This window comes from Emys orbicularis, chromosome 4 (genome assembly GCF_028017835.1).
Source record: "Emys orbicularis isolate rEmyOrb1 chromosome 4, rEmyOrb1.hap1, whole genome shotgun sequence".
Classification (NCBI taxonomy): Eukaryota; Metazoa; Chordata; order Testudines; family Emydidae; genus Emys; species Emys orbicularis.
The window spans coordinates 70,399,067-70,417,024 of NC_088686.1; the positions used below are offsets into that span (position 1 = coordinate 70,399,067).

Genomic DNA, 17,958 nt, shown 5'->3' on the forward strand with positions numbered 1-17,958 from the left:
CAGTTTGGGGTCTCAGCTCTGCTTTTTTGACAGTCTGCCCTGAGGCTGGCATTCACGGCTGAGAGCCACTCCAGACAGTGTGACAGTAACGTTTTACATGAATTTTTATATAGAAAAGAAAAACAAGTCAAGAAAATTGCAAACGCACAAGTCTAGAGTAAAATCCTGGCTCCACTATAATCAGTGACAAAACTCCCCTTGACTCCAATGGAGCCAGGATTTCACCCCTAAGGTCAATACAGCATTCAGGTCGAGAGAAAGCATGCACTCAAAACAAGGAAATGCAGTTAATATTCAACCTTAATTCCAAGGCCTCATGCACAGGACTAAAACTAAAGGACCAAATTGAGAAGTGATATGTGTGGCAGTCTATGCCGACAGGTGGGTGTAAGGGAGTCACAAGTTTCACAGATTTTTAAGGACAAAGGGACTCTCGTGATGATCCAGTCTGATTTCCCACAGACCATAGAATTTCACCAGTCAATGACTCCTGCATGCAGCCCATATGTCCTAGTTTAACTAGAAGTTATCTTTTAGAAAAACATCCAGTCTTGATTTAAAGACTTCAAGTGATGGAGAATCCACCATGTCCCTAGGTAAGTTGTTCCAATGGTTAATTAACCTCACTCTTAAAAATTTGTTATCTCCAGTTTGAATTTGTCTAGCTTCAGCTCCCAGCTACGGGATTTTGTTATATCTTTGCTTGACTAAAGTGCCCTCTACTATCAGAAAACTTCTCCCCATCTAGATACACCTCTACCCCGATATAACGCTGTCCTCGGGAGCCAAAAAATCTTACCGCCTTATAGGTGAAACCGCGTTATATCGAACTTGCTTTGATCCACCGGAGTGCACAGCCCCACCCCCCCGGAGCACTGCTTTACCGCGTTATATCCAAATTTGTGTTATATCGGGTCACGTTATAGAGGTGTACTTATAGACCATGATCAAGTCACCTTTTAAGAATGGGTTGGCTTGCACTCCGAAGAGTCAGAAGAAAATAAAGCAGGGCCTGCTCTCCTCCATCCTCCCGTTATCTGATTTCCTGTTACAACCTTGCTCTTCTAGCTCCTCGGTTTGTAAGTTACACCAGCTGAAGTTGTATAAGATCAAAAGGGAGTCTTACATGCAGTAAACACACTGTACTGTCTATGCCATGCTTTACTGCTCAATGATACAGACTCCTTAAGCTCAAAACAATTTAGGAGATGAAAAATACAACGGAAGTGCATCTCTCTGTTCCTCACCTATTTTAAAACAACATTATTAACCATTGCTATCTTATGTCATTAGCTGCTTAATCACCACCTCGGCCTGGGTGGTGAGCAAGGGCTAGAACTTGCAAGATAGTTTAGTGCCTTCACCTACAAATGTCTTCTGTGGGAAATGAGAGTGCTCAGAACCTCACAGGTTCAGGGCCCAGGTGAGGTTAAGTGACTGCCCAAGATCTATTTCAGTCTTTGCACCTTTCTCCAATGCACACATTGACATGTTGTATATATTCCAGTGTTTGAGTTTTTAATTTAATTATGTAAAAAGTGCATGTGTATTTCATATATACGCACACACAAATATGGTTCATACATATTTGATTTTGATCCTACTGATGGGGATGGGCACTTTTGGTTTTGGTAAATTCTTGCTCCTATACAAAGGTTGCCATTCCTGTTCATTTCTTATAGTTTAAAGGATTTTTTTTTAAACTAGTGGAAAAAAATAGAAACATGGAAAGACACTGAACAACAGAGCAGGGGTGATTCTTCAAAAATGCTGAGTAACAGCATGAAAAGGAAGCATGTGTCATGGTTCTTCTTTTGTTTTTGTCTGAAGTCGCTCCTGTTTCTGAGGACACCTCTCTAGACTGCATATTTCCTTGATGACATCTGGCCACAGTGAGGCAAGACTGAGGTGAAAGTGCACACATGGAATTACTAAGGGATTAGAGCACCCACACTGGACACAGAACAAAACTTTCAGCAAGACCCCTGCCAGCACCATCAAAATGAGATCCCAGTGGGAACAAGCTGAGTACAAGCTTCAAAGATGAAGGTTTTAGCCAGAGAACTGTCTGAGTTCAGACATCTGTTAAGCATCACATGGCAAGCCCTTTATCAAAGTCTAACAACACTGCCAGAACCTATGAAGTACTAATGTGTTTTATGGTATAGAGATGTTTTATTTAATGTTTATCTGTATTTTATATATAAAATCTGTAAAGTGGTGTTGGGTCCTGGGAACAAAAGGCCACATAGAAAGGGAAGTTATTTCTGGGATAATCTATCAATCTTGTATGTTTTACATACACACACAGAATGTGCATCTCATTTTTAAATGTGAGACATCCACATGGTTTTTCCAGACAGGGTGGGTTCTTTCAAAATGTATTTGTAAGCAGGGGAGAGGTTTTCCAGATGTTTGACACTCAGGGCCGGCTCCAGGCACCAGCCCACCAAGCTTGTGCTTGGGGCGGCACCTGGAGGGGGGCGGCGCGGCGCTCCGGCCGCCGGGGAGAGGGGGGCCACGGCCGGGCTCGCCGCCCTCCCCCCGGTGCTCTGGCCGCCCTCCCCCCCGACGCCCTCCGGAGAGCGGCGAGCCCCAGCCGGGGCTCGCCGCCCTCTCGCCGCCCTGCCCCCTGCGCTCTGGCCGCCGGGGGGAGAGCGGAGCCCCGGCCGGGGCTCGCCGCCCTGCCCCCGGCGCTCTGGCCGCTGGGGGGAGAGCCGAGCCCCGGCCGGGGCTCGCTGCCCTCCTCCCAGGGCTCCGGCCGCCCTCCCCCCCCCGGCGCCCTCCCCCCGGCCGCCGGGGGGAGAGCGGAGCTCCCGCCGAGGCTCGCCGCCCTCCCCCCCCCCCACAGGGGGGGGGGGGGGCGGCCGGAGGCTTTTTTGCCTGGGGCGGCAAAAAAGCCAGAGCCGGCCCTGTTGACACTCAAATGGCCATTAAGCACCCATATGCTGGACCTGAGCTCCTCAACCCAGACTTGGGTGCCCCCATTTCAAAATGTACATCATGGACAAAATCCTGCAGTCCCATCCAAGCCAGAGTTTTGCCTGAGTAAGGAGCTAAATAAGGGTGGTAGGATTTGATCCACTATTGCCACCTGAATGAGGACGGCATGATCATGTCAGTAGTCCATTGAAGTCAATAAGGCAACTCACATGAACGAGGGCTAGGACTTTATTAAAAATATCAGAAAGACAAGATGGGTGAGGTAATATCTTTTATTGGACCAACTTCTGTGGGTGAGAGAGACAAGCTTTTGAGCCCTGTGTAAGCTCTGGGTAAGCTCGAAAGCTTGTCTCTCTCACCCACAGAAGTTGGTCCAATAAAAGATATTACCTCACCCACCTTGTCTCTCTAATATCTTGGGACCAACCCAGCTACAACAACACTGCAGACAACAATTAAAAGCATCAGTCATGTAAGATGTATGTTCACATCCCCACCCACACTGCTTGCACAGACACAGCATATGTACGTATCTCCCATGCTGTTTTACTAATCTAGTCCCTTTGAACTCAAATGGCTTGAATCATGACTGTCTAGAGTGACAGGTGTCCCCGGAGGTATTGGTTCACAGAAAAGGTGGAAGCTACTTCAGACCTGTCAAGTTGCAAGATCATTCAGGTTAACTTGTGTTCTTCTGGCAGACGAGGGTAAAAGTCAGTCTGAATGACTGACTGACCAGAGATGGGTGTAACAGGGGACAGCGAGAGAGAATCAAACAGTCGCCTAGAGGGAAATAAGCACACCTTTGGGCAGGTCTACATTTAAATGCTGCACCGGCGCAGTTGTGCCACCTCTGTGAGAGGCGGTAGCTATGTTGACGAGAGAAGCCCACCCATCGCCATACTGCTGCCTACAGCGGGGGTCATGTCAGTATAGCTGCGTCGCTCAGGGGCGTGGATTTTTCACACCCCTGAGCAACATTATTATACTGATGTAAGTTTGTAGGGTAGACCTGGCTGCAGTCACTGAATCAGAGTAGGTTTTGCATGCATTTTTATAAGCCTTGACTCAAGAAGGGAGACAAAGCTTAATAGCCTCTGGTTTCTTTTTACACAGAAATTCAAATGGATAAAATAGGCCGAGTTAGGGAGTGTAATATAGCTATAGCACTGCAAATGCACTAGCTGGAATTTAATAGCCACATCACGTTGTCCTAGGACTGCAGTGGAAGTGCAGTAAAAAAACCAAACATATGTTCATGTTTTAAAGATATTTTATGATTTTATTTTAATTCAGAATAAAATAACCCAAAAGCATTCTTCATACTACAGGTCCATGAAAGCTCTCTGGTGAGGGCTCCTAGGCCTGGTCTACACTAGGAGCTTATATCGAATTTAGCGCCGTTACATCGAATTAACCCTGCACCCGTCCACACCAGGAAGCTACTTAGTTCGAAATAGAGCTCTTTTAAATTCGACTTCTGTAATCCTCGAAAACGAGAGGAGTAGCGCTAAATTCGAAATGGCAATATCGAATTAGGCTAGGTGTGGATGGAAATCGACGGTAATAGCTCCGGGAGCTATCCCACAGTGCACCACTCTGTTGACGCTCTGGACAGCAGTCTGAGCTCGGATGCTCTGACCAGCCACACAGGAAAAGCCCCGGGAAAATTTGAATTCCTTTTCCTGTCTGGCCACTTTGAATCTCATTTTCTGTTTGGACAGCGTGGAGAGCTCAGCAGCACTAGCAACGATGCAGAGCTCTCCAGCAGAGTTGGCCGTGCAATCTAATAGAAAGAGGGCCCCAGCATGGACTGATCGGGAGGTCTTGGATCTCATCGCTGTGTGGGGCGATGAGTCCGTGCTTTCAGAGCTGCGCTCCAAAAGAAGGAATGCAAAGATCTATGAGAAGATCTCTAAAGCCATGGCAGAGAGAGGATACAGCCGGGATGCAACGCAGTGCCGCGTGAAAATCAAGGAGCTGAGACAAGGCTACCAAAAAACCAAAGAGGCAAACCGACGCTCCGGATCCCAGCCCCACACATCACGTTTCTACGAGGCACTGCATTCCATCCTAGGTGCGGCCGCCACCACTACCCCACCACTGACCGTGGACTCCGAGGATGGGATATTGTCCACGGCCGGTTCCTCCTCGGAAATGTTAGGTGACGGGGAAGATGAGGAAGGAGATGAGGAGGACAAGGCAGTCGACAGCGCTTGCACCGCTGATTTCAACGACAGCCAGGAGCTCTTCATCACCCTTACCGAGATCCCCTACCAACCGTCCACAGCCCTTACCCCGGACACCGAATCAGGGGAAGGATCAAGCAGTGAGTGCTTTAAACATCTAAACATTTCATTTTAACATAAGTGGAATATTTATATTGTTAAGAATGGGCTTTTCAGTCACTCAGTTAAACATAGAAACTTTTATTAATAACAAAACAGGAATAATAACTATATCAGTAATTTGTTGTTCATGATTTGGTTGGCTTAGTAAACTTTTTTCTACTAACTATGTATAGAAAATCAAGTACTGTCCGGATATTCATGATTAGTCCACAACACGGCCCCTCCACTCTGTAGTCCGTTATGCTCAACTTAAAGGAAAAGGCGGTCAATGTGCCCGGGAATGGACAGACAGTCCTCCTGTGATAGCTCCGCATAGCTCTCCTGGAGGTACCGCTCCAGCATGCGCACGAGGTTCAACGGCAGGGCAATCTTGTTTGGTCCCCCGTGGTAGCACACGTTCCCACGCCATGAGTCCATGAGGTAGTCGGGGATCAGTGCGCGGCACAGCATGGCGGCATATGGCCCAGGCCTCTGCATGCATTCACGCAGCATCCTTCCCCTCTCGGTCTCCGAGATCCTCATGAGGGTTATGTCACACATGACGCCCTGCTTTAAATTAGGGAGGGGAATGTTAGTATTTGGACTGCTTTACAGCCACGCGGTGGAGGCGGCAGAGGGGCAGCATACAGGGATCTTTCCCGGGGACAGCCGCGAGGTGGTGGGACAGGGGCAGAGCTCATGCTTCCCTGATTGCTGCCAGCAGAGAGTGGCCTTGCATTCAGTGCGAAAGGAGCCCAGTGCTACTATTACATGTTTAAGCTGCCACAAGTCTACGGCTTACCATGTTTTCCCGCAGCAGAAGTAGAGGTGTCCTGCAACGCTTCTCTGATCGCAACTGCAGGACCCCAGACACATAAGGCGAGGGCCGAAAATTCGACCTTGTCCTGAGTGCGCATGTGAAAGGTGCAGTGCATGGTGTTGTTCACAGAGAAAGACTATGCTCTTTGTTAGCAACTTCATTTATCTGTCTCAGGAATTTACTCCCTTTTTCCCATTCCAACAGACACATCTGCGACTGTCTCCCAACCCAGCCTGGCATCACACTCCCAGAGGCTAGCGCAGATTAGAAGAAGGAAGAGAAAAACTCGTGAAGACATGTTTTATGAACTTATGGAGTGCTCACGAGAGCAGGCAGCCCAGACGACACAGTGGAGGGAGAACTTGTCACAAATGCACAGAGCAGTCATGGAACGGGAGGAGAGGTGGCGCCAGGAGGACCAGCAGGCTACTCAAACCCTGCTTGGACTAATGAGGGAGCAAACGGAGACGCTCCGGCGCCTAGTGGATGTTCTGCAAGACCGGAGGCAGGAGGACAGAGCACTGCTGCTGTCTATCTCTAACCGCCCTCCCCCGCCACCAAGTCCCACACCCCCCTCACCAAAAGTACAAAGAAGGAGGGGCGGCAAGGGCCGTTAAAACTTTCAGTCGGCCCCTGCACACTGCTGCAGCACTGGAAGGCTCTCGTTCCACAAAGTTTGAAAAGTCCTTTCCTACCCATCTCACACTAGCCCATGTCCAAGTTTCTTTCCCCCCCCCCCCTTTTCATGTGCGGTTCGTAATAAAACATCGGTTTCTGTTAAGTACTGTTTCCGAGAGTGTCTTTTGGAGGGGATTCTGTCTGAAGGGGGGGAAGGGGTTTGTTACTTGGACAGGACAGTCACCTGTAGCAGGCTACAGAGGCGGGGGCAGGTCCAGCATCAGGACACATACACAGCACAGTCACCAGTTACCCTGGTCAGTCTGGGAGGCGGTTTTCTTGTTCTGGGGTGCGAGGGGGATTGATCTGTGACTTTGTGTCGGGGGAGGGCAGTTAGAGATCCTATGCCGCGGTCCTTATCCTGGATCACAGAGCCACGCAGCAGGGGATCTGTTACCCTCCGCCCCCTGCCAGAAAGTCACTTGGCCGACACATACATCCAGTCCCGCCCAGGACTGCTGGCAGGCTGCGTTGAAACAACCAATGCAGCACTGCGGAGCCTGTCATTCCCGGACTTTAGAAGCATCATTTGCATCAAAACAGTAAGCCCGCCCCCCGCCACAGTCTGCGTCCCCGGTTTAAAACATTCCCGCGAAAACAGTAAAAAAGAGAACCTTCTTCATTAACAGAACAGAACAGATTTTATTTGTTGGGAAGGTGGGGAAGGGGGTATGTAACTTGGAAGGATAGTCAACAGTAACTGGGTAAAGAAACGGGGGCAGGTTCAGCATCTCTGTCCACAAAGTAAAAAGTCACTGGAGACCCTGTTCAGTCAGGAACCTGGCTTTCAAAGCCTCCCTGATGCACAGTGCGTCCCGCTGTGATCTTCTAATCGCCCTGCTGTCTGGCTGGACGTAATCAGAAGCCAGGCTATTTGCCTCAACCTCCCACCCCGACATATAGGTCTCCCCCTTGCTCTCACACAAATTGTGGAGCACACAGCAAGCAGCTATCACAATGGGGATATTGGTCTCGCTGAGATCACAGCGAGTGAGTAGGCTTCTCCATCTGCCCTTGAGACGGCCAAAAGCACACTCCACCACCATTCTGCACTTGCTGAGCCGGTAGTTGAATAGTTCTTTCCCTGAGTCCAGTGCGCCAGTGTAGGGCTTCATGAGCCAGGGCATTAGCGGGTATGCAGGGTCCCCGAGGATGACTGTAGGCATCTCCACATCCCCAACAGTTACTTTGTGGTCCGGGAAGTAAATACCTTCCTGCAGCCGTCTACACAGACCAGAGTTCCTGAACACCCTAGCGTCATGAACCTTGCCAGGCCATCCAACGTAGATATTGGTAAAACGTCCCCGATGGTCCACCAGTGCTTGCAGCACCATGGAAAAGTAGCCCTTCCGGTTGATGTACTGGCTAGCCTGGTGGTCCGGTGCCAGGATAGGGATGTGAGTCCCATCTATAGCCCCACCGCAGTTTGGGAATCCCATCTCGGCAAAGCCATCTCTGATGAGCTCCACGTTTCCCAGGGTCACTACCTTAGATAGCAGTAGCTTGACGATTGCCCTGGCTACTTGCATAACAGCAACCCCCACGGTAGACTTGCCCACGCCAAACTGGTTAGCGACGGACCGGTAGCTGTCTGGCGTTGCGAGCTTCCAGAGGGCTATGGCCACTCGCTTCTGGACAGTCAGGGCTGCCCGCATCCGGGTGTCCTTTCGCTTCAGGGCAGGGGACAGCAACTCACACAGTTCGAGGAAAGTCCCCTTCCGCATGCGAAAGTTGCGCAGCCACTGGGATTCATCCCAGACCTGCAGCACTATGCGGTCCCACCATTCCGTGCTGGTTTCACGGGCCCAGAATCGCCGTTCAACAGTATCAACAAGACCCAGTGACAGCGAGATGTCCTGGGCGCTGGGTCTCATGTTCTCAGTGAGGTCGGAGCTAGTGTCCGACTTCATGCCGTCACGGTAGTGCCGTAGCCTCCTCTCATGATTGATCTGCAGCTGCCTCTGGTAAAGGTGGATGAGAAGCTGCGAGGCGTTGAGAACGGCCACAACTGCAGCGATGGTCGCAGCGGGATCCATGCTCGCACTGCTGTGGCGTCCGCGCTGTCAGTAATCAGAAAAGCGCGCTAACTGATTTCCCGCCGGCGCTTTCAGGGAGGGAGGGAGGGAGGGCTTGAGTGACGGACGGATGACGACAGGCGCCCAAAAGCACCCTCGACACATTTTTTTACCCAGAAGGCATTTGGGGCTCGACCCAGAATTCTAATGGGCAGGGGGGGACTGCGGGAACTGTGGGATAGCTGCCCACAGTGCACCGCTTCCAATGTCGACGCTTGCCCCGTTAGTGTGGACTCACAAAGTCTCACAAAGTCGAATTACTGTCCTTAGTGTGGACACACACGTTCGACTTAGTAATATCGATTCCACATAGTCGAATTAACTAAAATCGAAGTACTCTCGTAGTGTAGACAAGGCCCTAGACTGTGAATCCCAGGGAGTAATTGAAAAAAAAATATTGTGTTGCTTTTCTGCTAACTATCTGTCTATAGTCCCAGAGTAGCTGGACACTTTGTGCTAAAATAATCAGCAGTGAAATAGTTAATCATATATGCATTTAAAATTACAGGTCTGTCTCATCTTACACGGGGGTTCCGTTCCGCAGTTAGCACGTAAAGCGAAAACCGCGTATAGCCAAAATTCCATTGAGTTCAATGGCGGGCGAAATCGCCCGCACTACAGGTATAGTATTAAAATTGTTATTTTTCTCTTTTTTTGTTTTTTTTTGCAGACCGCGTAAAGTTGAAATCGCGCATGTTAAATGCGCGTAAGATGCGACAGACCTGTATCCTCATTAGGGTTAAGTTAATACCAGTTGGGGTGAACGGGCCAGGCCAACCCCAAGTGTTCAAAAATGAGGAGATTTAAAACGAATAAGATTGGAGCTTTCTTTCTGTTCCTTTAGGGTGCACTGGGGTCACATTTTGAAGTTTTTCTCTGCAACTGTGAGGGCTAGAAACTGTGATGTTAGAAAAGTAAGCTGAGATATTCCCTTGATTACTTATCTCCAGCAGCTGAGGCCTTAAGAAAAGCACTCAATATTGAAAGATTCACAGTAGCACAGCAAGAGTTCATAACATGGATCACACCTCTCAGAGATGTGTGGACGTGGTTGGCAGGGGGAGAGGGCAGGCCAACTCATGTCTCTCTTCAGATATGTCTGCACTGCAGTTGGGAAGGGGCGTGCAATTGCATCACAGGTAGACATACCCAATTCAGCTAACTAACATAGCAATGGCAGTAAAACCGCGGCAGTACGGACTTCAGTGCAGGCAAGCTGCCCGAAGAACTACAGAGTGTTCCAGGAGGGCTTGTACAGCCCACACTGAAGCCTGTGCCGTTATTTCACAGCTATTGGCACACCAGCTAGCTAAAGTATGTTTATCTCGGGTACATGCTGCAGTTACACACCCTGACTGCAGTGTGGACATACCCTTAGGGACAGGACTGCTCCCACTGAAATTAGGGGGGTTTGCTATGGATTTCAGTTAGGGTTGCGAACTTTTTGATTGCAGAAAATCGAACACCCTTGCCCCGCCCTCTGCCCCTGCTCTGAAGCCTCACCCCTTCTCCAAGGTCATGCCCCTGCTCACTTCATCCTCCACCCTGACTCACTTGCTCATTTTCACCAGGCTGGGGCAGGGGTGAAGGAGGGGGTGAGGGCTCCGGCTGGGGGTGTGGGCTCTGAGGTGAGGCTGGGTATGTGGGGTTTGAGGTATAGGAAGGGGCTATGGGCTGGAGGGTGGGGCCGAGGGTTCGGAGTGTGGGAGGGGGCTTCAGGCTGGGGCAAGGAGGTAGGTGCGTGTGTGAGGGGGTGAGGGCTCCAGCTGGGGGTGCAGGCTCTGGTGTGGGGCTGGAAATGAGGTGTTTGGGGTACAGGAGGGGGCTCCAGGCTGGGGCAGAAGGGTTCAGAGTGCAGGAGGAGGCTCAGGGCTGAGGCAGGGGGTGGAGGTGCAGCAGGGGGTGCAGGGTATAGGCTCTGGGAGCGAGTTTGGGTGTGGGAGGGGGCTCTGGGCTGAGCCATGGGGTCGGGGTGCGGGAGGAGGTGCGGGATGTGGGCTCTGGATGGCGTTTACCTCAAGCAGCTCCCAGAAGTGGCCAGCATGTCCCTCTGGCTCCGCGACCTGCCCCAACCGTAGGCGCCGCCCCCATAGTTCTATCGGCCATGGTTCTCGGCCAGTGGGAGCTACGGAGCCGGCCCTCGGGGCGAGGGCAGCGCACAGAGCACCCTAGCTGACCCTGTGCCTAGGAGCTGGAGGGGGGGACATGCTGCCACTTCTGGGAGCCGTGCGGAGCCAGGGCAGGCAGGGAGCCTGCCTTAGCCCTGCTGTGTCGCCAATCAGACTTTTAGTGTCCTGGGCAGCAGTGCTGACTGGAGCCACCAGGGTCCTTTTTCGACTGGGCGTTTCAGTAGAAAACCAGACGCCTGGCAACCCTAATTTCAGTGGGACCACAATTTGGCCCTTACTGCTTTGTTTCTGTCTGAGGGTTTTGTAAATTCAGCCAGAGAGAGCAGCATCAGGTTACATTCAAAATCATAAGGGCTAGAAACTACTCCCCCACCCCTTTTAATTAATTGCTGGGGTCACCAGAGAAATACTGATCTGGCCCACCATAGATAATCCCTCTGACCCCTCTATGCAGCATGCAATATGACATGCTCTGAGCATGGGGAACAGTGGCAACTGACTTCCAGGAGCCATTGTAATGTCCTGGCTCAGTGAGAGAGATCACAATTGTTTCTCTACAGGCTGCCCCACAGGCCAATCTGCCACTACTACCAGCAATGGGATTGTCTTCACTAGAAAATTAGGTCATGTTAGAACATGACCTGAAGAAGTCATGTTAACTAACATGATGTTAAACACAACTTTGGCAGTAAGTGTAGACAGGGCCAGGAGATTTTTAACATCATGTCAGCTGGCTGTGGGTCAACCTGCTTGGACCACAGGCTTATGCACAAGAAGCTGACAATGGTAAACACAACTTGTCCTGGTCTATACTGAAAAAAAACCTTGTAACTCCTTAAAGTTGTGTTCTAACACAACCTGATTTTCTAGTGAAGACAAGCCCTTGGCTATCCTTTAACTCAAGTGGTAAATGCCTGCATTCTGGGAGCCAAAAGCCCTGGGTTTCATCCTCAATGCTGCGTAGATGCTATTTATCCTGATGACGATGGTGATAAATCCATGGCATATGCAGCCATGGATTTATTACACAATGAACACTCTGGTGCAAGATATTCCATATGTGCTCTGACATGCATTAGCTCACATGCGCTTAGGTTTGTAATATGCAGCATATTTTTCCACTGGTGAAAAGCTCATTGTCCATTTGTCAGCAGAGATTTGAGAATATCAGGCTGTTGGCATTTTGTTTAGAAGCCAAATGAAATTCAATGGAATTGATTGAATTTTTCACTTACTGTGCTGCTTCAATTCCAGGCAATCAATTTGAACTGACAAGACCCTTGGTGCTGCACTCTTTGCTTGCCTGGGTCTCCATTTGCAATGGCATTAAATTCACCCAACCCCATTGCAAATTTAATCAAGGACAGTGCATACCAATGAGAAGCAGAGCAATGGGCTCATATATGCCTGTCTAAGATTAAAAAAAAACCCTGTTACGCTACTCAGGCCTTTGCCACAGCAGATTTCAGTTGCACTATTAGCAAAGGCCCATAACTGCATTCCTGCTCTGCATTTTAATCACTGTCAACTAAGAAAGAGTTTGGTACTTTCCTAAACCCATTGTCTGGGTAGAACTATTGAGTTGGTGTTAACAGCAAAGTCAAGAATTTGGCAGAGTTCTGAGATATTTTGGTGTGGCCAAAATATCAGTAATTGAATTCTACAATAATCTCAGCTCAAGAAGGAACACTGCATGTTAAGAACTGTAGAGCCACAAGCTATCATTGGAGGAATTCTGTGGTCAGTGGTATGTAGAAGATCAGACTAGATCAATGGTTCTCAACCTATTTACCATTGTGGGCCACATATGCAGTTCTCTATGTGTTATGTGGGTGACATCCACGCATTATATATACTACCCATATGGCCCTGAGGATGTCACAAGAACCACAGCTGTGTGCTGATTGGGCCACAGGCGGCCCACAGGCTGCAGGTTGAGAACCACTGGAGTAGATGATCAGAACGGCCTCTTTCAGCCTTAAAAATCTATTAACCCCCATTCAACATGAGGAGATTTACTTGAGTAATCTACTTGAGTATACACAAGTCACAGTGTTGTCACCTCTTGCAATTTTAACTGTGAGTCTTGCAATATTTGGTGTCTTTCTTAAAACCTCAGCTCCTGGAGTCACATGATTATGTGAGAATCTCAGCTTTCATTTTAAAAAAGTAAGTGTCTAGCCCTCTGTGTTGCAGAAGAAAGCTGGGAAAGGTGAAAGCTAAAGGTTCAAAAAAACAGAAGACAAATATAAAGATCCTAAATTTTTTATTTTGAAACTCTCATTATTTTGAAGCCAATGGTTTTGGGGGCCTTTGACGGATTGTACCAACCCCACACTGGAGAGGCGAGGATTAATGGACTGCTCTGGGCCCAAGAGGCCATGTCCCCCTCACCACTGCTGGGCATGCTCTTGGTGGAGTAGGGAGACCAGATGTCCCAATTTTATAGGGACAGTCCCGATTTTGGGGTCTTTTTCTCACATAGGCACCTATTACCCCCCCCCCAGCTCCTGTCCCGATTTTTGACACTTGCTATCTGGTCAGCCTATGGTGGAGGGAGCATTCAAAAGGGAGCAGCTCAGCTCAGTCTGGATGGACTGAGGAGGAGAGCATTTGTGTGCAGCAGCCTCCTGCTGGGAAGCCACCACGACTCCAAACTGCTCGGGTTGATTCTCCTAGCTGCGTTGTGGGAAGCCAGTCGACCACAGGAATGACTCGCTGTTGCCAGTGGAGGAGACTCCGGAGACAACTCAGAGGGAACACAAAAGGGACCCCACATCCTACCCTGGCATGATGCCAGAGGGACTGGAACGAGGGTAGGAAGTGTCCCAGGGAACGTGCTTGGGGAAATCAGGACTTGAACCCTTTGTTTTGAAAGGCCCTAGGTCAGAACCCAGTGGAGTAGGGTGGGCCCGGGTTCCCCTCCCCTCCCCTCTCTCGGCAGTGGGCAACACACTACCCCTGTGATATGCCACTAGGCAAAGCAGCCCTTGGACTCTCACCGTTAGGCATTATATCCTTTGTGCATCACCATTAGGTGCCTGACTCATCATGATGTTTGAAAGCTTGGGGTCAACAGTACTGTAGATGCAGGCAGTCCTTGGGCTCCTGGCTAGCTGTCAGTGAGGCTTTTGGTCATGCTAGGTTTGGGAGCCCTTAGTTTTGGGCATCAAAGGAAATGGAGTTAAAATTTTGCTCACTAGTATAGCTAATGAATTCCTGTACAAATCACATTTTCATAAGGGTCCCAGGAGGACAATAATCTTACTGTTTTACTGCAGCCGCCTTTAGTACAATACAAACACTATAGTCTAGAAGCATTTCTAACGTGCCTATCACCATATTATTTAATGCAGGACCCACCATCTAAAACAGAAGACATCACCACTAAGCAATGGCCGTTTCCATTCATTTTTCTCTGCAGTAGCTTCCTCAAATAAAAGATTATTCATTTTTTAAAATCAAACAACATGAATGCCTGTTTCAAGAGGGGTAACTTATTCCAGTTATTTGAGGCTGCAACTCCAAATTCTGATCTCCCAAGAGGGGGGTGGGTGGGTGAAGGCTGCATTATCCAGCCAATTCTGCTGCTGATGAACAGGGTTTTTCCTTCTTTGGTGAGTTTGTCAGGATATTTTTAAAAACACTCTTATTTCACTGAGGAGACTGACCAGCCCTTAAAAGTGACTGGTGTTGGGAGGGTCAGAGTAGGGATTTGAAGCCTGAATCTGACGTGGGGGGGCCTTCATGACTCCTCCAAAATCCCAAGAAGGAAATGAAATATTCATCCTGGCTAGAACTCCACAGAATTCAGTGGGGTCGTCTCCAGGATGAATTTGGCTCATCGCATTCTTTTGTTCCAACTCCTCAGATGGAGTTGAATGGGGCAAAAAACACAAACCTTGTTTTTACTCACATGAATACAATGTAAAATTGAATTATGTTGCAGATTAAGGGTGAAGTCTTGTCTCAAAGGCAAAACTCCCACTGAGGTCAATGGGACCAGACTGCACCTGAAGGGACTTTCTTAAGAAACTAAAACAAAACGAACAGTTACTGTACACCATATTAACTTAACATTAAAATAGCTGCCACAATTCTTGTATATTTTGGGCCTGATCCTGAAGATGTGGCACATCTCCAATGCCTATTGACTACAGTGCACCTCTCAGGATTCAGTCAATAATTTGTAAGAACATAAGAGCGGCCCTACTGGGTCAGACCAAAGGTCCATCTAGCCCAGTATCCTGTCTGCCAACAGTGGCCAATGCCAGGTGCTCCAGAGGGAATGAACAGAACAGGTAATCATCAAGTGATCCATCCCTGTTGCCCATTCCCAGCTTCTGGTAAACAGAGGCTAGGGACATCATCGCTGCCCACCCTGGCTAATAGCCATTGATGGACTTATCCTCCATGAATTTATCTAGTTCTTTTTTGAACCCTGTTATAGTCTTGGCCTTCACAACATCTACTGGCAAGGAGTTCCACAGGTTGGCTGTGCGTTGTGTGAAAAAATACTTCCTTTTGTTTGTTTTAAACCTGCTGCCTATTAATTTCATTTGGTGAACCCTAGTTCTTGTGTTATGAGAAGGAGTAAATAACACTTCCTTATTTACTTTCTCCACACCAGTCATTATTTTATAGACCTCTATCATATCCCCCCTTAGTCATCTCTTATCCAAGCTGAAAATTCCCAGTTTTATTAATCTCTCCTGATATGGCAGCCGTTCCATACCCCTAATCAATTTTGTTGCCCTTTTCTGAACCTTTTCCAATTCCAATATATCTTTTTTGAGATGGGGCGACCACATCTGCACACAGTATTCAAGGTGTGGGCGTACCATGGATTTATATAGAGACAATATGATATTTTCTGTCTTATTATCTATCCCTTTCTTAATGATTCCCAAAATTCTGTTCGCTTTTTTGACTGCCACTGCACGTTGAGTGGTTGTTTTCAGAGAACTATCCACAATGACTGCAAGATTTCTTTCTTGAGTAGTAACATTTAGACCCCATCATTTTATACATACAGTTGGGATTATGTTTTCCAATGTGCATTACTTTGCATTTATCTATATTGAATTTAATCTGCCATTTTGTTGCCCAGTCACCCAGTTTTGAGAGATCCTTCTGTAGCTCTTCGCAGTCTGCCTGGGACTTAATTATCTTGAGTAGTTTTGTATCATCTGCAAATTTTGCCACTTCACTGTTTACCCCCTTTTCCAAATCATTTATGAATATGTTGAATAGGACTCGGCCCAGTACAGACCCCTGGGGGACACCACGATTTACCTCTCTCCATTCTGAAAGCTGACCATTTATTCATACCCTTTGTTTCCTATCTTTTAACCAGTTACCGATCCATGAGAGGACCTTCCCTCTTAGCCCATGACTGCTTACTTTGCTTAAGAGCCTTTGGTGAGGGGCCTTGTCAAAGGCGTTCTGAAAATTTAAGTACACTATATCCACTGGATCCCCCTTGTCCATGTGTCACGGAGTAAGGGGGGACTCAGGGCCCTGCACCCCCGGCTTCCTGCGATTCACCATGACTCTCAGCCAGCCAGTAAAGCAGAAGGTTTATTTAGACGACGGGAATACAGTCCGAGACAGGTCTTGCAGGCACAGACAACAGGATACCCCTCAGTTAGGTCCATCTTGGGGTCCTCGGGCACCCCAGCCCCCCTCCAGAGGTCAGAGCCCTCCCTGCCTGCCAGCCACCTCACCAGCCAGCTTCCCAGACTCTGCCTTCAGCGACCCCTCCCACAGCCTTTGTTCAGTTTCCCGGGCAAAGGTGTCACCTCGCCCCAGCCCCCTCCTGGGTTCTCATGTTACAGGCTCAGGTATTTCCCTTCAGTCATTCTCCCATCCCCCAATGCAGACCATCCTAGCCACACTCCCCTGTCAGCATTCACAGACCACTTTAAGAACAGTCTCAGTTCGTCACACCATGTGCTTGTTGACCACCTCAAAGAATTCTAGTAGATTGGTGAAGCATGATTTCCCTTTACAAAAACCATGTTGACTCTTCCCCAACAAATTATGTTCATCTATGTGTCTGACAATTTTATTCTTTACTATAGTTTCAACCAGTTTGCCGGTACTGAAGTCAGGCTTATTGGCCTGTAATTGCCGGGGTCACCTCTGGAGCCCTTTTTAAAAATTGGCATCACATTAGCTATCCTCCAGTCATTTGGTACAGATTTAAATGATATGTTACACACTACAGTTAGTAGTCCTGCAATTTCACATTTGATTTCCTTCAGAACTCTTGGGTGAATACCATCTGGTCCTGGTGACTTATTACTGTTTAGTTTATCAATTTGTTCCAAAACCTCCTCTAATGACACCTCAGTCTGGGACAGTTCCTCAGATTTGTCACCTAAAAAGAATGGCTCAGGTTTTGGAATCTCCCTCATATCCTCAACCGTGAAGACCAATACAAAGAATTCATTTAGTTTCTCCGCAATGGCCTTACAGGCAAGTCTCATCTTACGCGGGGGTTCCGTTCCGCGGTTAGCGCGTAAAGGGAAAACCGCGTATAGTGAAACACTCATTGAGTTCAATGGCGGGCAGAATCGCCCGCACTACAGATGCAGTTTTTATATTGTTGTTTTTCTTTTTTTTCCCCGTTTTTGCCGACCGCGCAAAGCTGAATTCGCGCATGTTAAATGCGCCTAAGATGCGACTTGCCTGTATTGTCCTTGAGTGCTCCGTAAGCATCTCGATCATCCAGTGGCCCCACTGGCTGTTAGCAGGCTTCCCGCTTCTGATGTACTTAAAAAAATTTTGCTATTACTTTTTGAGTCTCTGGCTAGCTGTTCTTCAAATTCTTTTTTGGCCTTCCTAATTACTGTATATTTTTACACTTCATTTGCCAGAATTTATGCTCCTTTCTATTTTCTTCACTAGGATTTAACTTCCACTTTTTAAAGGATGCCTTTTTAACTCTCACTGCTTCTCTTACTTTGTTGTTTAGCCAC

At 48.3% G+C, this 17,958-nt stretch overlaps 1 protein-coding gene across 1 annotated transcript in view; it reads right to left on the reverse strand.

Moving 5' to 3' along the window:
- The window catches only part of GALNT16 (polypeptide N-acetylgalactosaminyltransferase 16), a 123,557-nt gene that overhangs the window by 62,808 nt on the left and 42,791 nt on the right, over positions 1 to 17,958 (reverse strand). The window contains exon 2 of the mRNA XM_065403230.1: positions 8,816 to 8,831. Within this exon, the coding sequence (XP_065259302.1) occupies positions 8,816 to 8,831 (16 nt within the window). The remainder of the gene's footprint in view (positions 1 to 8,815; positions 8,832 to 17,958) is intronic.